Here is a 27,572-nt window from a genome sequence, read left to right on the forward strand (position 1 = left end):
CCAATAACCCACAGAGGGCTGCGGTTTTCCATTTGGAACTTTGCTTGGAGTTAAAACACGTCATGCCACTGTTACGACGGAGGCACCCGTATAAAGGTGTTCAGCAGTTGCAAAGTGGCATTTGTGATTGGTGTTAACTAAAGCTGCCAAAACAGTCAAATCCGTAGTAGAGATTACATACCTGCCATAACGGGACATTACTACAATGGATACGCATGGGCCACTAAAACTTGTGCCTTCAGGTATGTCTAAATTCCATGGTAAGTGTGGTAACGAGAGGCACGGTTTAAATTATTGCTTGAAAGAAGATCACTCCCTCAGGGAATATTGGGAGAAATTAGATTAGATTAGATTTTAAAGCCAACCTGTAATGAATTTGGTACACCATGTAGCTCATATTCATTGTGGTAAAAGAGCTACTGAAGATACGAGTTCTGTGATTGCGACAAGTTGGATGAGGAATTTTAAGAAAGCGTAACAGTCCGCTTTTGTTATCCATAATGAAATATCCAATGGGAGCCACTTTAGACCTATTTAAAACTTGTTATGTGATTCTTAGTGCAATACCAGCAGTGAGAAAGGCAGTACTTGCTGAAACATGCCTGCACTATAATATATATGTTTGAGGTTAAAATAAAATAAAATGAAATCAAAAAAATTATATATATTAGTGGGTGTGTCATATGGAAAATGGTGGAGTGGGTCAGCGATTGCGCACACCGCTTCCATTAAAGCCTCTGAAGAGAAGCATATAGAGCTTCGAAACGCGTCAGGCAAATCCATTACGGAGCGGCATCTGCAAGCGGATCCCCGTCCTTACCTACACATAAATCAAGCTGCTGGTTGTGTGCTACTTAAAGGTGGACAACTTTTGGAGCGACAAATAATACGCGGCCGTCCAGCCGCCGGGTATGCACCACTCCGTAATTCTTGGGGGTCACGAAAGTGAAACAGCAGCCGTATACAGGATCGAGGACAGGCCCACTTGCAGGGTCCATACAGGACGTGATTGTGTGCTCTCCACACTACACTTCCCATAATACACAGTCTCATCTGAGCCTCCCATTGGTGGGTGTGTCATATGGAAAATGGTGAAGTGGGTCAGCGATTGCGCACACCGCTTCCATTAAAGCCTCTGAAGAGAAGCATATAGAGCTTCGAAACGCGTCAGGCAAATCCATTACGGAGCGGCATCTGCAAGCGGATCCCCATCCTTACCTACACATAAATCAAGCTGCTGGTCGTGTGCTACTTAAAGGTGAACAACTTATGGAGCGATAATTAATACGCGGCCGTCCAGCTGCGGAGCATGCACCACCCCCTAATTCTAGGGGGTCACGAAAGTGAAACAGCAGCCGTATACAGGATCGAGGACAAGCCCACTTGCGGGGTCCATACAGGACATGATTGTGTGCTCTCCGCACTACACTTCCCATAATACACAGTCTCATCTGAGCCTCCCATTGGTGGGTGTATCATATGGAAAATGGTGAAGTGGGTCAGCGATTGCGCACACCGCTTCCGTTAAAGCCTCTGAAGAGAAGCATATGGAGCTTCAAAAAGCGTCAGACAAATCCATTACGGAGCGGTATCTGTAAGCGGATCCCGTCCTTACCTACACATAAATCAAGCTGCTGGTCGTGTGCTACTTAAAAGTGAACAACTTTTGGAGCGACAAATATATATATATATATATATCGCTACACAAAGTGATCCTTAAGCCAGTCGAGAGCGCTCCGCAGTGAGTGCTCTGCCCAGGGGTCGGATCCTGACCCAGAGGAAATTTTTGTATACAAAGGAGGCGGCACAACCAGGATACTTCTCAAGCCTTATTTATTCCACTTCGCCCCACCAATGCGTTTCAGCCACAACTGGCCTTGCTCACGGTCGGTTAGTCCCTCCACAGTGTTGCTTTTTGTACTATCCCATGTTAGCCAATTACGAAGCATTATGGGAATTGTAGTTACAATTGTTAGATAATCAAAAGAAAAAAGAAAGACATCGTGTGTGCTTTTACATTACTACACTTTTTTATTACTACACTCTTGTAATGTGACTAGTAGTTCACTGTGGCGTACTGGTTTTTTGTTAGTGTCAGTTATTGGGTATAGTACCCTGGTCCCGTTTGTAATTCTCTGACATCTAGAATATTGTCTTTTGTTGTTGGGTATATTACCCTGGTCATTTACAAGAACATATTACTCCAGATGAATATGCAGATCCTCTCCAAAGTTCATCCCTTTCGGGTGTTTTGTTCTGAGTCTGATTATCATTCGGGACTCCATTTGACGTAGTTTGCGAACTATGTCCCCACCTCTTTCCATTTTGTCCAGCATTTTTGCCCCGTAGAATTGCATTTGTCTCCAATCTCCATTTTGGCAAGTACTCATGTGTTTGGCGGTGGCGTATTGCATGTTGGAATTTTTTACCGCCCGGATATGCTCCAGAATCCTCTTTCTGAGCATACATGTGGTGCACCCAAATTACTTCATTCCACACTTGCATTCCACAATGTATACTACATTTTTTGAGGTACAAGTAATCTGTTGGTCGATTCTCATTATTTTACCATCTGGTTCTTGAATTACTTTCATACTTTTACCGATCTTGCAAGCTTTACATGAATTACATGATTGAAAGCCTTTTCGTTGATTTTGCAGCCAGTTCGATTTTGGTTCTGCTTGAAAGTAACTTTTGACCAGTAGATCTTTTAGAGATGTGTTTTTCTTGTACGTTATTGATGGTACTTCGCCGAGTGTTGCTCCAATGTCAGGATCCACTAACAGGAGATGCCAGTATTTCCTCATTATACGGGCAATGTTTCCACTTTCTTTGCTGAAGGCCGTTATGAATCTGGGTGGTGCATTCGTTTAAATTTTTTTGGGTTGTTCAATTAATGTTTGAGTCCTCGTTTTCAAATCAATTTTTCTTTTGCATTTTTTCAGAACACGTTCTTCATATCCTCTTGCTCTGAATCTGCACTTGCTCTCATGTATCACTTTTTCCGCATCCTCTGGTACAGAACAATTTCTCTTCAAACGTGTAAATTCTCCGTATGGTATACTGTGTAGGAGGGATTTGGGATGAAAACTAGTCCCATTTAGCACACTGTTTGTTGCCGTTTTCTTGCGAAATAGAGTAGATTCCAGTTTGCCATCAGACACATATATTTTGGTGTCCAAGAAGTCTATTTCTTGTGTGCTTGTGTTGCATGTGAATTGTAGACCGAGATCGTTTTCATTCAGTTTGTTGAAATAGCTCTGAAACTGAGTGTTTGTGCCATGCCAAATAATGAACAGGTCATCGATATAACATACCCATAATATTATTCGATCCAAATCCAGTTGTTTGTCTTGATTCCATGCTATGGTCTTTTCCCACCACCCCATGGTGATGTTTGCGTAGTTTGGAGATAGAGAAATGCCCATGTCAGTACCACATACTTGCTTGAACAGTTGTTTATTGAAGAGAAATATATTGTTCTTAAGACATAGGTCAATCATCTTAGTCAGCATTTTTGAGTGATCTAGATATGTGATGCTGCGCTGCTTAAGATAGTATTCACACGCTTGCATTCCGACTTCATGACGAATCGACGTGTAAAGTGAAACCACATCAATGGTAGCTAGAAGATATTCAGAATTCCAGGTCACATTCATCAAGATTCTTAAAAAATCTCCGGTATCTTTGATATAAGAAGGTAGACTTTGAGCGATGGGAGCCAGAAACGTGTCAACGTAATTAGAAACATTTTCGTATAGCGAACCACATGAAGAGACAATTGGTCTTCCCGGAGGGTGAATTAAAGTCTTGTGAATTTTGGGGAGAAAATATATACAAGGTGTTATGGGATGATCGATAGTTAAGTATTTCTTTTCATCATCATCAATTAAACCTTTCGTATACCACATTTCTAAATGTTCTTGCAATTCCCTTTTCATGTTCACATAAGGATTTGTTTCCAATTTCTGGTAATTGTTTTCCTGATTCAATTGTCTCATAGCTTCTAGCATGTAGTCTGCTGTTCTCATTAGCACAATATTGCCCCCCTTGTCCGCCGGCTTTATGGTAATTTTGTCATTTTCAATTAATGTTTTGATGGCACTACGTTCTGTTTTTGACAAATTTTCACGTGAGCTGTTTCTTACTTTGGAAAGATTGTCCAATTCTTTTGTTATCACTTCAGAAAACAGATCTATCTTATTGCCTGGTGATAAAATCGGATAATACCTTGATTTTCTTTTCTATCCAGTGCTTGGTCTCTCATCAGTTTGGATGTTTAATTCCTCCAGGATTTCTGAATCCGATAGTGAAGTGCCGCTTAAATCGAACAGCGATTCAAAACTATGTCTTAGGTCTGGTAGTTCTGCAATTGTGTTGAACAAGACATCATCCATATTTTCATTGACTACATTTGCATATTCAATTGGTTTTCCAGCATGTACTTTCGCTAATTTAAGCTTTCTGATATACTTGTAAAAGTCTATTCGTGTTTCCGTATAGTCGAAATGTGACTCAGGACAGAATGACAGCCCTTTGTTTAAAACGCTTCGTTCAGTTTCTGTTAGCTGATAGTTAGAAAGATTTACTATTAGGTTTGTCTCTGATTGCGATTGCGAAGGGGGTACTGTCGTTTTTCTCCGCTTGGACCTGCGGGTTTTTCTGGTGCTGGTGCGGCGGTTGGTTGATCCTGTGTCCCCCTTCCTCTTCCTCTGTATCTTCTGTTGGAGTATGGTCGCATTCCCCTTCCCCTTCCTCCACCTCTCGCAATACTTTTCTCCAAGTTGATTAATTCGACTTCCTCTAAAACAGACCAGTTTTTTGCCTGGTAAGCGCTGCGTGTTGATCCATCGTCACTGATGCTTGATTCACTTGCACTTGATGCCAGTTTGTTCATTGGATAATTCTTTTTCAAGTTATCATATCGTCTGAATAAGAATCCTGCCATGAATGTAATCTTGTTCATCCCTTTGAAATTTACGTTCTTTTCGCTCTTCAATTTCATTTTCATAAGAGTCTAGTCGTGCTTCCATATCTTTGCGTAATTTTGCAACTTCTTCCTGGTTGCTGTCACTTGATATTTTTTCTTCCAATTCCTTTATTTTTTGAGTGATCTCATCCACATCAATCCGTGCATGTTTCACCAGAATGCGCATCATATTTAGCGAGCATTGTGTATTGTTCTCAATCCATTCATCTATCAAGTCTTTCTTCACTTCTGAATGCTTGGGCATCGTAAAAATTCTCAAGCCACGAGGGATGCGTTTCACTTCCACATATTTCTCAAGCGCAATTGTTTCCCAACTTTTGTTAATTTCTTTTTTATATAGTTTCTCCAAAGCATTTATCTGTTGCTTCACAGTGCTATCAGATGCTATGGGCGTTGTTGAAGCTGTTGGTATTTCATCTGGTTTCGCCCCAGTTTTGAACATAGTTGTCACTTTTGAAGCTCTTTTTGCTACGCAAGCTTCCATGGTTAAAGTGTTTACGTGCTACACACTTACAACTTCAAGGGTGAAAGCATTATATGTGTTTGTTGCTTTAAGGCCTTCTCCTGGTCTGACAACTTCGAAAAGCCGCCCATATCGTTTACGGCGTCGGCGTTTTGTTTTCGAAATATGTAACAGCCACTTCAATTTCCTGTTTTACAGTCACAAGGGAGATTCGTGCTCCGCTTACCTTGTACGGAACTGTTTGTTGCCGGAGGTTTTTACACAGCTCCTCCATGCGTCCGCCACAGGCGATAGCTCTCTTTTCAGGCTGTCTTTCAGTACAGGAAATCGGGCGCATCTCACGGCTTTCTTTCTCGCTACACAAAGTAATCCTTAAGCCAGTCGAGAGCGCTCCGCAGTGTGTGCTCTGCCCAGGGGTCGGATCCTGACCCAGAGGAAATTTTTGTATACAAAGGAGGCGGCACAACCAGGATACTTCTCAAGCCTTATTTATTCCACTTCACCCCACCAACGCGTTTCAGCCACAACTGGCCTGCGGCGGACGCATGGAGGAGCTGTGAAAAAACCTCGGGCAACAAACAGTTCCGCACAAGGTAAGCGGAGCACAAATCTCCCTTGTGACTGTAAAACAGGAAATTGAAGTGGCTGTTACATATTTCGAAAACAAAACGCCGACGCCGTAAACGGTACGGGCGGCTTTTCGAAGTTGTCAGACCAGGAGAAGGCCTTAAAGCAACAAACACATATAATGCTTTCACCCTTGAAGTTGTAAGTGTGTAGCACGTAAACACTTTTACCATGGAAGCTCGCGTAGCAAAAAGAGCTTCAAAAGTGACAACTATGTTCAAAACTGGGGCAAAACCAGATGAAATACCTACAGCTTCAACAACGCCCATAGCATCTGATAGCACTGTGAAGCAACAGATAAATGCTTTGGAGAAACTATATAGAAAAGAAATTGACAAAAGTTGGGAAGCAATTGCGCTTGAGAAATATGTGGAAGTGAAACGCATCCCTCGTGGCTTGAGAATTTTTACGATGCTCACGCATTCAGAAGTGAAGAAAGACTTGATAGATGAATGGATTGAGAACAATACACAATGCTCGCTAAATATGATGCGCATTCTGGTGAAACATGCACGGATTGATGTGGATGAGATCACTCAAAAAATAAAGGAATTGGAAGAAAAAATATCAAGTGACAGCAACCAGGAAGAAGTTGCAAAATTACGCAAAGATATGGAAGCACGACTAGACTCTTATGAAAATGAAATTGAAGAGCAAAAAGAACGTAAATTTCAAAGGGATGAACAAGCTTACATTCATGGCAGGATTCTTACGTTTGCCAGACGATATGATAACTTGAAAAAGAATTATCCAATGAACAAACTGGCATCAAGTGCAAGTGAATCAAGCATCAGTGACGATGGATCAACACGCAGCGCTTACCAGGCAAAAAACTGGTCTGTTTTAGAGGAAGTCGAATTAATCAACTTGGAGAAAAGTATTGCGAGAGGCGGAGGAAGGGGAAGGGGAAGGCGACCATACTCCAACAGAAGATACAGAGGAAGAGGAAGGGGGACACAGGATCAACCAACCCCCGCACCAGCACCAGAAAAACCCGCAGGTCCAAGCGGAGAAAAACGACAGTACCCCCTTCGCAATCACAATCAGAGACAAACCTAATAGTAAATCTTTCTGACTATCAGCTAACAGAAACTGAACGAAGCGTTTTAAACAAAGGGCTGTCATTCTGTCCTGAGTCACATTTCGACTATACGGAAACACGAATAGACTTTTACAAGTATATCAGAAAGCTTAAATTAGCAAAAGTACATGCTAGAAAACCAATTGAATCTGCAAATGTAGTCAATGAAAATATGGATGATGTCTTGTTCAACACAATTGCAGAACTACCAGACCTAAGAAATAGTTTTGAATCGCTGTTCGATTTAAGCGGCACTTCACTATCGGATTCAGAAATCCTGGAGGAATTAAACATCCAAACTGATGAGAGACCAAGCACTGGATTGAAAAGAAAATCGAGGTATTATCCGATTTTATCACCAGGCAATAAGATAGATCTGTTTTCTGAAGCGATAACAAAAGAATTGGACAATCTTTCCAAAGTAAGAAACAGCTCACGTGAAAATTTGTCAAAAACAGAACGTAGTGCCATCAAAACATTAATTGAAAATGACAAAATTACCATAAAGCCGGCGGACAAGGGGGGCAATATTGTGCTAATGAGAACAGCAGACTACATGCTAGAAGCTATGAGACAATTGAATCAGGAAAACAATTACCAGAAATTGGAAACAAATCCTTATGTGAACATGAAAAGGGAATTGCAAGAACATTTAGAAATGTGGTATACGAAAGGTTTAATTGATGATGATGAAAAGAAATACTTAACTATCGATCATCCCATAACACCTTGTATATATTTTCTCCCCAAAATTCACAAGACTTTAATTCACCCTCCGGGAAGACCAATTGTCTCTTCATGTGGTTCGCTATACGAAAATGTTTCTAATTACGTTAACACGTTTCTGGCTCCCATCGCTCAAAGTCTACCTTCTTATATCAAAGATACCGGAGATTTTTTAAGAATCTTGATGAATGTGACCTAGAATTCTGAATATCTTCTAGCTACCATTGATGTGGTTTCACTTTACACGTCGATTCGTCATGAAGTCGGAATGCAAGCGTGTGAATACTATCTTAAACAGCGCAGCATCACATATCTAGATCACTCAAAAATGCTGACTAAGATGATTGACCTATGTCTTAAGAACAATATATTTCTCTTCAATAAACAACTGTTCAAGCAAGTATGTGGTACTGCCAAGGGCATTTCTCTATCTCCAAACTACGCAAACATCACCATGGGCTGGTGGGAAAAGACCATAGCATGGAATCAAGACAAACAACTGGATTTGGATCGAATAATATTATGGGTACGTTATATCGACGACCTGTTCATTATTTGGCATGGCATAAACACTCAGTTTCAGAGCTATTTCAACAAACTGAATGAAAACGATCTGGGTCTACAATTCACATGCAACACAAGCACACAAGAAATAGACTTCTTGGACACCAAAATATATGTGTCTGATGGCAAACTGGAATCTACTCTATTTCGCAAGAAAACGGCAACAAACAGTGTGCTACATGGGACTAGTTTTCATCCCAAATCCCTCCTACACAGTATACCATACGGAGAATATACACGTTTGAAGAGAAATTGTTCTGTACCAGAGGATGCGGAAAAAGTGATACATGAGAGCAAGTGCAGATTCAGAGCAAGAGGATATGAAGAACGTGTTCTGAAAAAATGCAAAAGAAAAATTGATTTGAAAACGAGGACTCAAACATTAATTGAACAACCCAAAAAAATTTAAACGAATGCACCACCCAGATTCATAACGGCCTTCAGCAAAGAAAGTGGAAACATTGCCCGTATAATGAGGAAATACTGGCATCTCCTGTTAGGGGATCCTGACATTGGAGCAACACTCGGCGAAGTACCATCAATAACGTACAAGAAAAACACATCTCTAAAAGATCTACTGGTCAAAAGTTACTTTCAAGCAGAACCAAAATCGAACTGGCTGCAAAATCAACGAAAAGGCTTTCAACCATGTAATTCATGTAAAGCTTGCAAGATCGGTAAAAGTATGAAAGTAATTCAAGAACCAGATGGTAAAATAATGAGAATCGACCAACAGATTACTTGTACCTCAAAAAATGTAGTATACATTGTGGAATGCAAGTGTGGAATGAAGTACGTTGGGTGCACCACATGTATGCTAAGAAAGAGGATTCTGGAGCATATCCGGGCGGTAAAAAATTCCAACATGCAATACGCCACCGCCAAACACATGAGTACTTGCCAAAATGGAGATTGGAGACAAATGCAATTCTACGGGGCAAAAATGCTAGACAAAATGGAAAGAGGTGGGGACATAGTTCGCAAACTACGTCAAATGGAGTCCCGAATGATAATCAGACTCAGAACAAAACACCCGAAAGGGATGAAATTTGGAGAGGATCTGCATATTCATCTGGAGTAATATGTTCTTGTAAATGACCAGGGTACTATACCCAACAACAAAAGACAATATTCTAGATGTCAGAGAACTACAAACGGGACCAGGGTACTATACCCAATAACTGACACTAACAAAAAAACAGTACGCCACAGTGAACTACTAGTCACATTACAAGAGTGTAGTAATGTAAAAGTGTAGTAATGTAAAAGCACACACGATGTCTTTCTTTTTTCTTTTGATTTTCTAACAATTGTAACTACAATTCCCATAATGCTTTGTAATTGGCTAACATGGGATAGTACAAAAAGCAACACTGTGGAGGGACTAACCGACCGTGAGCAAGGCCAGTTGTGGCTGAAACGCGTTGGTGGGGTGAAGTGGAATAAATAAGGCTTGAGAAGTATCCTGGTTGTGCCGCCTCCTTTGTATACAAAAATATATATATATATATATATATATATATATATTTAGCTTTTAAAACACTTTATATTGCAACACCTACTTTTGGCGTGTCATGTGACCAAGCTCCGCCTGCGGAGCGAAACGCGCCGAGGAGAGCACCCGCTCTGTGATTGCTGATATTAAAATCACCACTGCTAACACGACTGACGGTGTGATGGCGTTTTATTAAAAAAGCTTGAATTTTCTATAAGGAGAAGAGGTCCGTGCCTGTTTTAGTCTGCGCTGACAGCGGCCAGGGCACTTGTTCTTTCACTTCTTGCGAAATAAATGCACTGCTGACACCTGATTCCTTGTGATGGCTTGATGATTTAACATCTTCTTACTGTTCTGGAGGAGTGGAGGTCTGCGCCCATTCGAACCGCTATTAGGAGCGGTTGGGACTTCGCTTGTTCATATATATATATATATATATATATATATATATATATATATATATATATATATATATATATATATATATATATATTTATATATATATATATTTATATATATATATATATATATATATATATATATATATATATATATATATATATTTACTTTTCTGGAACGTACCTTAAATTGACTATCAAATTCGTGGTAAAGTAATGCGTGATAAAATCAAATGCGTGGTAAAAAAAAATGTGGGGTAAAATAAAGTTGTTGTAAAGTCATGCATTGTGTTTTAACGCATCGCAATGTCATACAATCGTTCTTTGTTGTGAACATATAGTCTGTCAAAAGATAGCTTAATTTTTTATAATAGTAGTTTGGTGTTTTGACATTAATGTACAAAAATAAAAAAAGACGATTGACTCCCCAATTAAATAGATAATATAACAATCAAACATATAAATTACATATGCACATGATTCACCTACATCCATATCAACAAAAACAAATGTCCAACATAAATGTTATCAGCAGAGGGGATACATCAATGTCCTCCTTAAGTATTACCCTTAGTTAGCTGTGTCAGAGGCTTCAATCCTCTTGGTTACTGTCCTTTGGCTTTTATTGACCTTTGTGAGGGTGTGTGCCTTCAAAATGCACTTTGGGGTACAGACACATGTCGACCTTCCATGTGGACCTCATTACGATCACGGCAAGACCACCACCGACAGGCTGTTGGTGGCGGTCTCACCACCATCGTAAGTCCATTTCCCGCCCACCAAATTACAATGGCGGGCAGTTGCGTGGCGGTCAGAAACTCTGACCGCCACACATCTGATGGGTTCCTTGAGCTGGCCGGTGCATCAGAGGCCTTCCTATCCCTATAATGGTGGTGGTGCCTACTAGGCACCGCTGTAGAGATTAGGATGGTCCCTCCCTGCCAGCCTTTCCATGGCAGGTGAACCGCCATGGAAAGGCTGGCAGGGAGGGACCATCCAAGTCTGGTGAGAATGGACATTCGGGGTCATAGTGGAACCCCCTTCATCCAGAGCCCTTGAATGTAAGTGTGGGGGCACCCATGGTGCTCCCTCCAACAGCCCTGTACCAAGTGACAGGCACCGCATGGTGTCTGTCACGTAGTATAGGGATGTGTTTCACATCCTTTTTTTCCATTGAGGTGGGTGCTACGGCCAGCAGCACCCGCCGCAATGGAAACCCTGGACAACCCAACCACCACGGTGGCGATAGTCTTGTAATTTATGCCATGGGACCACCAACATTATGTCGGGCAGACCCCAACTCCATTAACTGCCCGCCATCCTAATCAGACTCTAAGTTAACCAAAACCTTCCTCAGGTCTTACAAAGTCTCATTACGGACACCTATGCTTTAATATATATTTACTTTTCTGGAACGTACTTTTCTGGAACGTACCTTAAATTGACTATCAAATTCGTGGTAAAGTAATGCGTGATAAAATCAAATGCGTGGTAAAAAAAAATGTGGGGTAAAAAAAAGTTGTTGTAAAGTCATGCATTGTGTTTTAACGCATCACAATGTCATACAACCGTTCTTTGTTGTGAACATATAGTCTGTCAAAAGATAGCTTAATTTTTTATAATAGTAGTTTGGTGTTTTGACATTAATGTACAAAAATAAAAAAAGACGATTGACTCCCCAATTAAATAGATAATATAACAATCAAACATATAAATTACATATGCACATGATTCACCTACATCCATATCAACAAAAACAAATGTCCAACATAAATGTTATCAGCAGAGGGGATACATCAATGTCCTCCTTAAGTATTACCCTTAGTTAGCTGTGTCAGAGGCTTCAATCCTCTTGGTTACTGTCCTTTGGCTTTTATTGACCTTTGTGAGGGTGTGTGCCTTCAAAATGCACTTTGGGGTACAGACACATGTCGACCTTCCATGTGGACCTCATTACGATCACGGCAAGACCACCACCGACAGGCTGTTGGTGGCGGTCTCACCACCATCGTAAGTCCATTTCCCGCCCAACAAATTACAATGGCGGGCAGTTGCGTGGCGGTCAGAAACTCTGACCGCCACACATCTGACGGGTTCCTTGAGCTGGCCGGTGCATCAGAGGCCTTCCTATCCCTATAATGGTGGTGGTGCCTACTAGGCACCGCTGTAGAGATTAGGATGGTCCCTCCCTGCCAGCCTTTCCATGGCAGGTGAACCGCCATGGAAAGGCTGGCAGGGAGGGACCATCCAAGTCTGGTGAGAATGCACATTCGGGGTCATAGTGGAACCCCCTTCATCCAGAGCCCTTGAATGTAAGTGTGGGGGCACCCATGGTGCTCCCTCCAACAGCCCTGTATCAAGTGACAGGCACCGCATGGTGTCTGTCACGTAGTATAGGGATGTGTTTCACATCCTTTTTTTCCATTGAGGTGGGTGCTACGGCCAGCAGCACCCGCCGCAATGGAAACCCTGGACAACCCAACCACCACGGTGGCGATAGTCTTGTAATTTATGCCATGGGACCACCAACATTATGTCGGGCAGACCCCAACTCCATTAACTGCCCGCCATCCTAATCAGACTCTAAGTTAACCAAAACCTTCCTCAGGTCTTACAAAGTCTCATTACGGACACCTATGCTTTAATGTCATCTCCCCAGGAGAGATAGTTGCAATCTGTAATCTTTGGCAGGTGGTTGGGGGACTACACCGATTGTGAATGGATTTTTGGGAGGCCGTTTGCTCACTCCTTTAGCTTAGGTAGCTGAAGGGTCCTGGCATAGAGATGGACGCAGCGGACCTGTGCGGGTTCACGCTGTGCAGTGCAGTGTTGTACACAGATAGTGGTGCATGCTGTCTGACATGTAGGTTCTGGGTACTTAATGCGGGGCTTGGATTCGGCCTCTTGAATGTGAATCATGTCTCATCTATTATGTCTTGACCTAAATGTATTCTGTGTCTATTTTAGTGAAGGTATAAATGTGCAAGGACATATAAATACCCTTTTGAATAGTAGATAACATCTGTGTGTAAGACCAGGCACACATTGGTAACTATTGAATATATTCATTGTATAGGGAGTTCCTTTTGTATATTAACTTTCTAAAAGTGGCATTTTCAGAATAGGAACATAAAATCTGACTTTACTATTTAAGAGGATTCTAAATTGCAATTGCAAACAGCATATATCTACCTGCTCCCAATCTGAAGATAGCACTTATTAACATGTAATAATTTATCCCAGTGTTAGTTTATGGGGGAAATATATAGCCTTATAACAGTGAAAAACGACTCCAGGTGTTTTTCACTGCCATGACATGCACAAATTAAACTTACGTGTCCTACTCTTTAAATACCATTTAACCTGTCCTATGAACTATTAGGGCCTATTTTAGGAGTGACGTTTACATATTGCAAATGAAGGATTAGGCCTAGGATTTTTTTTTTCCATGTTGATATAGCAGTTTAAAACTGCAGACACAGGTCGTAGTGGCAGGCCTGTAGGCATGTTTTACAAGGCTTCTCTAGTGGGTGGTACACTGAGCAAGTTGAAGCCCCACTAGTACCATTTAATTTACAGCCCCTGGGTACATGTAGTACCATATACTAGGGACTTAAAAATAAATTAAATGAACCAATCAGGGATATACTATTTATACCATGTTTAAAACAGAGAGCACAAGCACTGTACAACTGGTTAGGAAGGAAAAAGTGCTAACAGCTAACAAAAGTGAGTTCAGCAAAGGAAGGCAATTATTTTGTGTTGCCCCTGCAGAAAGGGCCATGTCCAACACTGATTTCCCTGATAATTCATCATTTCTTACTAAGCCCTCACGGCCCAAATGGTAATGGGTGGGATTTTCCCCATCCCCGGATTTACCATTAACCCCAGTTTCAGTAACTCCGGAGGTGGCATATTTACCATGTCACTAGCAATGAGGGCTTTAGTGTTCCTAAGTCTGGCCTTGTGACCTGTAAGCATTATTGAAGGACACCCCACCCCTCCCTATTTGTGGGCAGACCGCCCAAATACCAACAGCACACAGGCATGCATATGCATGACACATAAACACACATATTGGCACATAGGCACGGACATTGCTTGAACCTATGTTTGCCATGATGAACTTTAGATGTTTTCATACCTCAAGAGTTTTTGGTCCTCCATTCATCAGTAAGCAAAGAACAGGAATTTCAATACTGCCTGTACCTGTAAAAAACAAGATGTACAAATCATGAACTACATTTATCGAATTCAATAAGCAGGAATTAGGAGATGCTGCATTAAAGTGTTCTAGGTGTTACATTAAAATTGGCCAAGGGCGAGTGTATATTTGTGCCTATAGCTTGGCAAGACATGGGGGCGAGGGATTTCCAATGCTGATGTTGCCCAAAGGTGGGGATGAAGAGCGGTTGCTGCATTTTTTCCCTAACCTTGTTCAAAGGTGTTCCAAAAGCGGTGAGTAATTTTCTTGCACACACACGCCTCTGCACACACGTGGAGAGTTGTGCAGTCCTCCACTTTGCCAAATAGTGATTGGTATATTTATCCAACTTTTCTGCTCAAGGGCTGGGGGTATATTTTCCACCCTTCGACTTTTGCCATATTTTGCCTCCAACCCTGACCAAGAGTATGGGCAAGTTTACAAACCTTCAACTCTTCCAAAAGTAGAAGGTGGTGGGTAGTCCTTCCTTGCTGAAAGTACATTCCTAAGGGTATGGGGTTTTGTTAATTTACCCGACCCCAGTTTGCTACTCTGGGTGGGGACGGAGAGGAGCAAAATATTCAACCCAATCTATAGGCAAGAAGGGGGATAAACAAAATACTCCGACGATTGCAGAAACGATAGGGGTTATTCAGAGGACATATATTCTCCCTTCCCTTTCACAATATTGGAGTTGTAATGAAATACCCCCAGTACCTGGGAAATTGTGAGTTGCCTCGTGAATTGTGATTCTTAATCCCTCTAATCCTTGAGTATGGCAGGGGTGAGAGTATATACGTTGCCCATTCTTACTTAAGGGCTCCAGAAGGGTATTCTAAACGCTCTATTATTGTCTTACTGTTCTAAGATGCCCGCAATATTTGTAATTGGTTGTCGCATGACAGCACCAGGAAGCAAGTGTTGAGATGTGCATCTGAAAAACGGATGCTACAGAAAAGAGCTCAAATGTTTTCTGTATCATTCTTTAGTATGCGTTCGCTTCCAGTGTACAAACACAGGCACTAGCAAGCAGTACAAATGCCAAACATATTGGCTTTGCCAATGTTTGTTTAAAATAGGTTGTATGGTACTTGAATCAGTTTATTTACTAATCCATAAAGCAACGGGGAGAATTGCTTGTCACATCTCAATTTCAACCAAGGTTGCAAAATGTATAGCTCCGGCAGCCGATTTATGTGTGGTCGATACAGCAGCTGACTCTGAAATGTAAATTATGAGCACAGTCAGGTTATTACTTTCTTAGCTAAAGTGAAAGATAAGACAAAACAGCACCTCAACTCTGTTTCTACAGAGAATGTGTTCACATGTTTCTGCTGAACATTGCCAGGAAACATTCAGCCTATCCATACCTTTACCAGAAGTTAGAGGTGTAATTTAAAATATGGTCTATTAATCAGAAGACACAATGATGTTATCTGGCAATGTACTTAAATGTGTCATAGACCTCCATGGAGGTTGTCATTTCGCTGTGTTGCTATGGTCTGGGGATATGGAGATGAGTGAGTCTAGGGATATGAAGGTGACTGAGGCTCGGGATATGGAGATGAGTGAGTTTAGGGATATGAAGGGGAGTGAGTCTGGGGACATGAAGGTGAGTGAGCCTGGGGATATGAAGGTGAGTGAGTCTGGGGATATGGAAATGAGTGAGTCTACGGATATGAAGGTGAGTGAGTCTGGAGCTATGGAGATGAGTGGGTCTGAGGATTTAAAGGTGAGGGAGCCTGGGGATATGAAGTTGAGTAAGTTTGGGAATATGAAAGTGAGTGAGTCTAGGGACATGAATGTGAGTGAGCATGTGGAACTTGAAAGATGTGGTTCTTTCAAGGGGCACCGACTTCACAATCTTGCAAAGTATACTGTCACAAACAGCAGAGAACTACTCATACATGCAAAGCATTTCTACTTTCTGAAGTGCCTACCTCCATAACCAGTACGTTGTTCTGAAATGTGCTTTTCTAAGGTCAACCTCAGCCTGGTGGTTTCACTTGATTTATCGTCTTTAGAATGATCCACCAAAATAAAGTGAGTGTGATTATTGTCCAAAGCAGGTAGAAGACACTGCGAAGGCTCTTCGTTTCTGTAGTAGACAAGATCATCATTCTAGGGGAAAAGACATTAAAACGTAAGCAACATTGGCACATTAAACATTGCCAATCATGCATTCCTAATTAAAGAAAACTACTGAACACTGCATGTTAAAAGATTTCTCATATGAAGAAAACTTTGTCATGAATTCACGTTGATTTAAAAGGCATTATTAAATATTGCTGGAGATTAGGGGTAGGGCGTATAGATGTGGAAGACTTGCTTACTGATCTCCTCCATTTGCAGTTCTTGATTAGGAGCTAAACTATGTTGTGGCTTCTGTATTATAATGACCACCTCTTGAGTAGGGGTGGATGTTAAATTCTGCTCTGCCAGCGGATTTGGTAGAGTTTTGGCCACTCTGCATTAAACACGCCACAAGGAGTTCCTGTCAAATTCCGCCAACCACGTGGTGGAGTTTTTTCTCAAGCGTGCCTCACCAATGGTAAATTGGTGAGGGAGAGCGAGATTTGGTGTCCCATAACGTGATTTTCGGTCGCTAGAAGGGCACCAAGTGAGATTTCCTTAACACAAGCAGTCACTGGATGTCCTGACCGTTCTTGGTCAGAAAGTTGCTGCTCGAGTGGAGAAATCTGCTTGAGCTGCAGCAATATCAATTAGAGAAGCAGAGCTCTCTGGCACGCGCCCTGGTGCCATGTGCGCTTATTTTTTCAGCGTTGAACGAGCTCCTAGCGCTAAACATCAGCATGAGCAGCGGGCTGTGTCTAATTCCACCTGCTTCTGGAACTCTGTGGATTCTCGCTGAGTTTTCATGTAAGTCTGCGGAATTCTACTGAGTGAAACTCTGAGAGTTCCGCCCACGCCTGCTCTTAAGCGGTCTATTCAGGTATATAAGAGCTTTGGTCCAAATTAAATATAGTCCAGGCCATCCCCAGGTCAGTAGAATGAGGTCAGAATGTAAAAATGGTATCTCTCAAATCAAGGGATACCTAAACCTCAAAATTGACTGAAAAAGTATTGTTTACATAAATTGGGGCCCATTCACAAACTAGTTTGTAGTACCACAACACTACTGCTCGCATACTCACAATGATGTTCACAAACTTACATGCAGAGGTCTCCACCTCCGTCTCGCTTATCTTTTATGTGCGGACGTCTCTGCCCTGACTGTAGGGGTATTTACGGATATATTTTTACAGTAAATACGTGAGGGGCAGGAAAAGAGTGGCAGTAAAATGGTGAATACTGATTACTAAAGAGGTGAGGTTTAGGAAGGACAAAGCAGGAATTAATAAAGGGCCAATGGGAAGTTTAGATAGGGGGTTGCACCCATGAAAAAATAAGTAAGCCCATTCCTATTCACTAACTGCACTTATAAAACTACTACAGCCAAAAGGTTGCCAGTCAGTAGTAAATATAATTCAGCTCTGACCTGGAGTCATTGCAACACCAAGCATAGCCAATCAGTGAAACTGCAACATCCTCACCTAGAAAATAATAAAGGCAGACCACACAAACTAATTGTTAAAAACAAATAATTTATTTCATTTTTTATAAATATATGAATGTAATGTAATGCTAAAAAATATATACATACAAATTAATATTGTTTTATTTTAAACTATTTTAATATTTAAAAATTTAAAAATACATCTATCTTTTTTAGTAAAAAATAAAATGTATTTCAATTAATTCGATATGTAACCTTCAGGTATTTTACTACATAATAATTAAATATGAACATTTTATTTAGATGGGATTTCTTTTTCTAAATACATCTTTAAAAATCATTTTGATTCAATGTAATTGTTTAATTCAATGTATTAAGGTCTAATATTATTTCTTTTTTCTACTTTTAATCTAATTATTCAATTAATTTACATTACTATTTAACCTAAAAATATGATTACTTATAGTTTTTTAAAGTTTATTCTACTTATTAAAAGGTCCCTATATTTCAACATAGGGATAACTCCACCCTGGTGAAAAGTTACTAAGAGCAACAATAACAAAAATTGCCTCCATCCTCAGGTCTTGGGGACATGCAACGCTACACTTTGGAGTAAAGTTCTACCGGGAAATAGTGAATAGTCAAAATGAATACATTTGCTACAAAAGAGTAAGAGTAAATTTACACGTGTGTAGATTTACTCGGGCATACATTTATCTTTGTGAAGCCCCATTGTGTTTTGGATAAGGTCAGTCTTATGCAAGAAGAAAGGGTGAAAGTCTCTTCATGAAATTATCACATGGATACAATCTGATAAGTGTGGAGTCTGCTGCAATTTGGGTTTCAACCATCTTGAATAGATTAAAAAATCAGTTTCTTATACTGTCATTCTTTATGCAGATGAAAGCTTCCTTTGCCACAAATGTTGCCTAAACCTACTCCCGGTCAGGAAAAAACAGTTCACCGGAAAATATCTGTTTATATATTCATTTGAAAATGAGATACCTTTAGATTTTCAAAAATGTCCCCTTGTTGAATCATGCCAAGCGATGCAATACCTATGGCTACCACTCTTACTTTGGAGGATGTGCTAGCCAAAGAGTGATCTCGCACCGCTTCACCAACATGTCTTGTAATTCCATCACGAAGACCACTGGTAAAGATCCAAGCACCTGTTAAAAAAACAGATTATTTATTATCCATAAGAACAAAACTGTGCTTTATCTAATAAAACTGTGCTTTATCTAATTCATAGAAGTGTCTTAAGCAAAATGGACTCATATATTATCATTATCTTACCCATCATACTACATCATTTTTATGAAATGCCATTGATACATTTGCCAATAATTTCTACTTAGGGTATAATCATCACCATATTATGGTTTTTTGAAAGCAGGTAACCACTGCTGGCTTTATAGCATATGTTTTTTGGACAGAGAATGTATACAACAGGACATTGGTTGTCAAAAGACTTAGGACTTTCAGGAGATTCTACAGTGACAGGTAAAAGGTGCAGCCTCAAAAGTGACATGTGGAGGGAAAACCATTCTTATATAATACTTTTCTACTCGTATGTGACACTTCACTGACACATTTTATCATAGTATTGCAAGCAAATCCTTGTTTCATGCCTATTGAGTTTCCAATATACTTCTAACCAGAAAGGCCACCTACACAAGCTAATATTTTACGCAGTAGAAGAGCTAAAATAGACAATGAGATTCCCATTGTGAATGTGCTATTATAACCTCAATTAAATATTTTTTTCAGACAGAAAGCTGTATAAACCTTGAAACATATTTAAACACTACAATGCATTTATATTTCAAATTTACTGATAAAGTCCTAATGCAATGCCTCAGGGCAAAGCATTTATGATAACCCTCTGAAATTCTGTTCTGTTTGGGGGAAAACAGAGCATCTTCCTTAGTGCTGTCTAGGCTCCCCATCTTGTCAATCATACCTACAAATAGGGGATGTACCGAAAGATGGGAAGGGATACCCTTCCAGGAACTTCGGAAACAATATGATATGGGGGTAGCCAAGTCTTTCATTTCATCCAATGAGCCTCATATTGAGGGCCCACATAGAAAACATGTTCGATATAATGGGGCTCCCCTACACAAACACTCTGTGTCACAGATCTATGCCACACTGCTTAGCAACTGTCTGCCTTTTTACATGATGGCGACGTAGGCGTACACACAGTGACTAACAGAAGCAGACATGGGGCCTGGTCGAAATATATCCCACATTTCTGTAGTGAGCCGACCCGAGTGTTTCCGAAGCATATTATTACAATATCATCTTCCAGAGCGAATAGGTACTAACACCTCCTGTACTATTTATATTAAATAGATGCACGCGAGAAAAATTACGCTTTGCGGTTTAACTATTAGCTAACCACATACGCGATGTGGTCGTTCTTTAAATATAATTATGGGTTTTAATTAAAACATACCCTGTGGCCATGATAGATCCTTTTAATTCAGGAAATACCTTTACAAGATGGCTCCCAAGATAACACATTCAGACCGAGGGTAGTACTCTCAGCTCGCCAATCTAATCACAAATATCGCAAGACGACGCAGCTAATGGCGCGAAGGGAGCAAACTTAAATGTTTGGCTCAAACCATATACCGACACTGATGGAATCATCACGTCATGCGGGGTATCGCTGGTGATATCGGAATAACAATTAAGTGGAGTAAGGGCGTTCGCGCTGAGGCATATCGTCTAAATACTGGGTTGGGGAGGAAGACTTTATAGATAAAAATCGACTGAGGTTTTATGTCATATCTGAGGCGATTTGCACATAGACCCCATGCCTGAGGATGTCGCCCAACTTTTCCATTCACATTAGGCCAGGCATAGAACCGCTAGATAACTCTTCCGTTAATGCAGTATGCCGGACATAACGTATGGTAACAAACGGATGAAATAGAACGGTTACCGTCGCCCACGTTTTTATATCTACGGGGCGAAGCATAGAACTGCCACATAACCTTCACACTCACGAGCTATGCCTAATATATTCATTGGTAATAGACAGATGGCATAGGCTTGTGAATGAGGAGCACCGCGTTAGAATGTTTCTAGTCACTCTAGCGCGTAAGATTACGAGGTTTCCGCCCCTCAAGGTGATATTTAACCTAGTACGAACACTGATATTAGCACCTAGAGGGTGGCCCTACAGCCATACATTGCGTTTTTGTCACTACAGACCCCATAAGGGTGCCAACGAATGTCCATAATTATCGAATATATCACTACCACTTTGAGCTGAGAGTTAGATAACGTTTTTTCGTTTCTGTAAATCTGCTGTCACTCCTTGCTTCCAGAGTCTACAGAATCACCTTAAGAGAATTGTGCCAGTTGGGAGTTTCTATTCCTTCCTTGATCATCTGATACATTGACCAAGCAAATTTAAAACAGGTACGATCAGAGCTAAAATTAGCCGGACACAACATTCTATAGCAGTATTTAACAATAACTGTAGGAACTACCCATATTTTACCCTATGGTTTACTTTGTCTCACCATACACAGAACGAACAAGTATTGTGGGGGAGTATCATCCACTCAGCTACGACCTAATAATTTTAAGGAACCAGGCAGACATCGGAAGAATAATTCTTTGAATTGGAATTAGGAGTGACACCCTTATTAAATAGGTATGTAGCAACTGCTTGAAAAACGTGCTCAGCCATTGTATTAGGGATAATGGTATAACAATAGAATTGTTGTATCCTTTTTTCCAACTTAAAGGTGTCCCTAACACCATTAGAGTCAAAGTACCGTGCTGCAAGGACTCATTAACTAATGTGGACCTATATCGACTACTATAGAAATACTCGCACAACAAATACCTCAGAATTAAAACACAGGTAATTAACAACAAGAAAACCAAGCAGTTTACAGCCACTTAATTTAATAGTATGTCTCTCCTCAAATTATGGGATGAAAAATAGAAAGTAGACTAGGAACTCTTTAACTTGGGTCCATTAAATTTAGGTACATAATCCCATGACCTTTGCTCTGATATAAGTAGATAGTTAATCCCACGCTTGATTCATATCTCCACATGGACTCGTGTAGAGCCAAGACGCCAGTTGTTATGGCATGGACATCTACACGCAACCATGTTATATCTGTCACACAGATTGATACGTAAACCACTCAGGCAATAAAAAAATTCCCTCTTTAGAGACCAAGACAGGTTGTCAGGTAGAGTTGAGCCATGTAGTAGAAATATTGAACTTTATCCTTTTTATGATATTTTTAGATAAGCAATGTAATGTGTATAACATTGTATAAAAATGTATATATTGAAGACATGTACATATGAATTGTATATAATTGTAAATATAAGGTTTAGGAGTTTAGCACTGTGAGAAAATGGATATTGAGAATTAATTATTTTGTTTTGTAAGTAAAGAAGTTTGGATTCACAATAGCTCTCTCCATCCTGTGTTCTAGTTGTACCCCCTACAATAGGTGAAATTGTACAAGCAATACGTTGTCACTTTATAGAAATTAATGTATGTATTTTCTTGTTCCATAGTTATTAAATTACGTCTATACAGAATTCCTGAGGAAGGCTGTCGCCAAAACGTGTTGAGATTGGATATAATCAATTCTGTATATTAACAACGTGACTGTAATTTAGATTTTGTATCTATCCATGTGATGAAATGTTGTATATAAAATATGGAATGAAAACCGAATAATGACAAAAAATACCTATAAGGTTGATAATTAGAGCAAAGATACATTTTTATATAAAAAGTTGAGAAAATATATTTATAAAGAAAGAATCTAATAAAAAGAAAATATTTTTCCAATAACCTATCTTGTCCGTATAATATATTACTAAGTGATCAACATCTTGTTCGTTTGTCTTGATATACATGCACAGAACCCGGTGTTGTTCTTTTGTTTACAAAAACATGTTATTCCTTGCTAGAGATTATCCAATAAGGCAGGGGCCCCGTAGTCTTTACTAAAAGCATGGAAATCCTTTTCCTCCTCTCCCAGCCTCAGCAAAGATATGGTATTTATATATCCAAAGTGGTACCCTCAGGCGATCTACCTTGCTGTGTCATGTTGTACTAAGATAACGGAAGGAATGACCCCTATACATAGTTATTATACAGGAGATGGTAGTGCTGCTGAGATGCCAAGAATCCTCATGCATAATGAATAAGGCTAGTTTTCAGAGAAAACCGCACATCATTTAGGAAGTACCATAACTAGGTAAAAGGTCAGTACCAAGAACCGTTATCCAGTGTAAATGGCAGGGGAAATATACGTGAAAGGTTTGTTTACTACCTGAGCCTATATCGGAGCACCTGTATGAAACATAACACCAACACCTCATCTGACTGGACGACATACTAAAATACTAAATGTACTCTTAAAATATGTAGACAACTAATAATGTCATAAAAATGTGTAAAGAAATGCTAACATACTAGCATAAGATGTAGAAGTCTATTGAAATGTGTTTGTATATATAAAAGTGCTTTTTGTTTTAAAATTCCAAATTTGGTTGTTTTGAAAAAGGCCACATTTTTCCCAGCATATGAGGAGTCAAACTTTGCATCTGTCCTGTGTGGGAGACGCAACATCACTGTTGCTTTAAATCGCAGATTAAGGTCCTTGCAACACCTAACAGAGCAGGTCAATCGAGCACAGATGACCTTCTGTATTACCCACAGCCAATGCCGGGGAAGCCTGTATGACATCGAAAGCCTGAGGGCTTGTAGAGGAGCTACTCTCCATTCCAACAGTAGCTGAAACGTCCTGTGGTGGCTCTAAGAATGCAGACATCAACATGGGAATAAGCCGAGGACACAGCAGTACATGGGACTTTATCGGGTCCAGTAAAGCACCCACGCCCAGTGGCGCAACTGATGGAAGTATTAGACAGAGATCCAACATGCATTCTTGTCTGCAGAAATGGGCATTAGAGGACAGGCAAAACAGAATCATCTGTACTCGATTGACCGGATCTGTGAGGTGTTGCAGGGACCGTTGTCTGCAATTGCAAGCAACAGTGAATCAGTCTGGACACCAATCCCACAGTCTATGTTGTCTAAATGCACCTATATAGGTTTATAGGAACTACACGACATGGCACCCAACGTGGGGCATCTGTATGAAACATAACAGATGGTGTTGGGCATTTTATCCAACGTATACAAAATTAGTGATTGATGAAATGCTTGAACTAATCTCAGTTATTGGTAATCACGAGGGGCAGCATCCATTTTTTTTTGCACACAATGCTACCTCAGATTGGACCCACCCATATGCAATCTGTTTTGACCATGCTCCAATGGCAATATTTAGCCCAAACTGCCAATCCAGGTCCTCCATGAACAGGAACACAAGCAACCCAGGACCAGTTTTGCCTTAGTTAGGGTTCATCAGCTGGGTATAGCTTGGTTCCATTGACACAGTGTGCATGAAACCCACGGGTGGGCATACACGAGGCACTTAGGGTGACACACTAAAATATACAAAAAGTGATGACTAGCATGCTTGGAATAATCTCATCCACTGGTAATCACTTGGGCCGCATCCCCGTCCATTTTCTTTTGTACACCATGCCACCTCTGTTTATACACAACTATACCCAAATCAGTCTTGACCCTGCTTCAACAGGAAGAGACAAGCCCAGGCTGCCGCGCCAGGTCTTCCCTGAACCAGAACACAAGCATTCCAGGACCAGTTCTCACCCTAGTTAGGGCTCTTCAGATAGGTATAGCATGGTTCCAGTGACACACTGTGCTCTGGACCCACGTCTGCGCATACTCGAGTCACTAAAGGTAACACACGAAAGTATCCATAAAGTGATGGATGGAATACTTGAATTAATCTCAGTCGCTGCCAATCACCCACTATACTTCAGGGCATTTTCTGTAAGACTCCTGGTGAGGCAGTGTGACTGAATATTAGAGATAGAAGGGTGGAGTAAAAGTAAAAGGAAGAATGAAAAAAGAGAATGAAAAAAGAGAGAGGCAGTGGGAGAGAGAAACATGATTTATTCTCTATAACTGTTTGTCAGGTCATAGAATGGTTTCCACTTTTGAGGCATGGGCCTATCTTTGCTACCTATTGATGCTAGTGTGAGAGAGATGCTGTTCTGGATTTAAGCAAGACAAGAAGGTATTCTGTACATTTTCGTGAGAACAGTAATGGTTATAAGCAAACTACTGAATCTTTCAAAACATTACCATGTTCCAATTATTTCTCGAGAACTACAACTGCCTTAAAAAAATTTTTATTTATGCTGACATAATTCGCTTTAGCACATTTTTTAATGGTACAGACTGATCTGTGCTTTGGATACCCTTGAAATCTGATTGGGGCTATTGAAATTGTTGATAGCACTCATACTGATACTTGGACAAAGTCGTAATAGGAGCAGAGAGGTGCCTTAAACTATGCATTGCTAAATAAAATAAACTCCAAATGGTTGCCTGTTGGTGGCCTTCACACACTCATGTATACAATTATATTGTGCTTCATATTACCCAGATTGGGCTCAAAAAGGAGCTAAATGCTTTCTACGGTTTAGCGAGAGCTCATTCCTTAGTAATAAAATTGGAAGTTCCAGATCACAACATAGTAACTGCGCGATTGCTCGAAAGGGTGGATATTTAGGAAATTCAACACAGCAATGGTTAGAAGGAACATAGTATTTTGAATTAGGGTCTAGGAAACAAAAATTACGTTGAATATATTGTTTGTCACAGAATAATAAATGAATAAAAATCTGTATTTATTAGGAAAATTTGAAAGACAAATATTGATAGGGTTGTTACATTACAGAACATTTTTCAGATTAACCAGAGTGTATTTTAAGGGTCTGGGAGTATTTGTGCTATGGAGTGTGAGGATGTATTATTACATCTGTCTTACAGATTTTATTATTCGGCAGGAAGTAGCCATGGATTCAAACAATCTAAATGAATATGTGAAATGTATTATTCATTAATTGTCACTTATGAAACATGATTCAGAAGCCTATTTCGCAGTGAAAAGCTTTTTACATTCCCTTCTTAAGCAGGGATTTGGCACTGAATGTAAAAAAAAAAATAACAACTGAAGTCCATGGGTTGTGCTCCTGGTATCAGAGCATCACAGGGTGATTGAAGCTTTTCTGTGCAGTCCATCATTAAAGGTCACGCAAGGTCAAGCCAAGTGAGTGATGCCATCTCCTGGTGGTGACACCTCTTGCTCCCTAAATGGTTAAAGTTAACAGCGGTGCTTGAAGTGCTTCAGCATGGGATTGGTCAGTGTGCCTGTCGATCTCAGTATTGTGTGTGTATTTCATACAGTGGGTAAAGATAAATGTGTTCTCCTGCATCTCTTTTCAGGTCAAGCCTAGCGGCAGAGTGCAAGCACTGCTCGCTCTGCGAGACTGTTGCAGTAGAGTATGGGAGAGGAGCTACGCCCACTCTCCTCCCCTATATTTCATTGGCTTGTGTCATTGTCTTTTGTAAATGCTTCCAAATAAGATCTGAGGAATTCAGATCCAGAGAACCTAGCTAGCTTTCAAGACATTACACCATTGGGTCTGTCTTTAGAAATTTTAAATATATTAATGATGGGAAAGAAATATTTTTCTTTTTAGTCCCCTCACTCACCGGAGTTTCCTCACGGTGACATGCTTCATCATAGCGGCTTCCCAACCCGCTGCGGGTTGAGGCGTGCTACAACTATCGCGATTGCGTGGGAGCACTTTTCTGTGAGAACTATGTGTGGTGTGATGTGAAAAGGGGGAAGTGGAGTGGAGTGATAAAGGTTAAAAAATATCCTACTAGTGGGCTAAACTAACTTTATTCAGGCTCCTAGCGGATACATTAAAAGTGGGGTGGTTACCGGGTACGCTGGTTCTATTATGAGTCACAGTGCCCTGGTAAATAGTCAACTAGTTTCGAGCTGTACCCCTCAGCTCTTCCTCAGGACTACACAGGGACCCGCCCTGTGAGTACCACTCCAAAAAATAATAATAAATAAATTGTGCAAGTATGCCTATATTAGTTGTTGAATATACATACTAATATTCTGCAAATCGTTGGCATATTTTTTCAAAGGCTTAACTGAGCCTCATGGTCAATCGCAGGAAGGTTATGTCCCCGTAAGCATTTGTTACGGGGTTCTTTTCTTGCGGATGGTCTCAAGGGAAACGGATAAGAACCCCGTAACAATGCTTACGGGGATCACCAATGTCATCAAGGCACATGGGATGAGCCTAACCTCCTACGCGGACGACACGCAATTGGTGCTGGCTATAAGGGGTGATGGAGAGGAGGTAGCTAAAAGATTCCAGAGAGGATTGACAGAACTAGGTGAGTGGATGGCAGCAAATTGCCTAAAACTTAACTCGGAAAAAAACGAAGTTATGATTTTTGGACAACTCTCACCAGAATGGCCTGCCTCGTGGTGGCCCCAAACTTTTGGTGCCCCCCCTAATCCAGTGACTAAAGTAAGG

At 40.5% G+C, this 27,572-nt stretch overlaps 1 protein-coding gene across 1 annotated transcript in view; it reads right to left on the reverse strand.

Moving 5' to 3' along the window:
- Positions 1–27,572, reverse strand: part of TRPM5 (transient receptor potential cation channel subfamily M member 5) — a 545,198-nt gene that overhangs the window by 510,599 nt on the left and 7,027 nt on the right. Inside the window, exons 3-5 of the mRNA XM_086956260.1 lie at positions 19,071–19,237; positions 16,489–16,669; positions 14,489–14,553 (exon numbers count right to left, since the gene is read on the reverse strand). Coding sequence (XP_086812386.1) covers positions 14,489–14,553; positions 16,489–16,669; positions 19,071–19,237 — 413 coding nt within the window. The remainder of the gene's footprint in view (positions 1–14,488; positions 14,554–16,488; positions 16,670–19,070; positions 19,238–27,572) is intronic.

Source organism: Lissotriton vulgaris, chromosome 2_1, assembly GCF_964263255.1.
Source record: "Lissotriton vulgaris chromosome 2_1, aLisVul1.2, whole genome shotgun sequence".
Lineage (NCBI taxonomy): Eukaryota > Metazoa > Chordata > Amphibia > Caudata > Salamandridae > Lissotriton > Lissotriton vulgaris.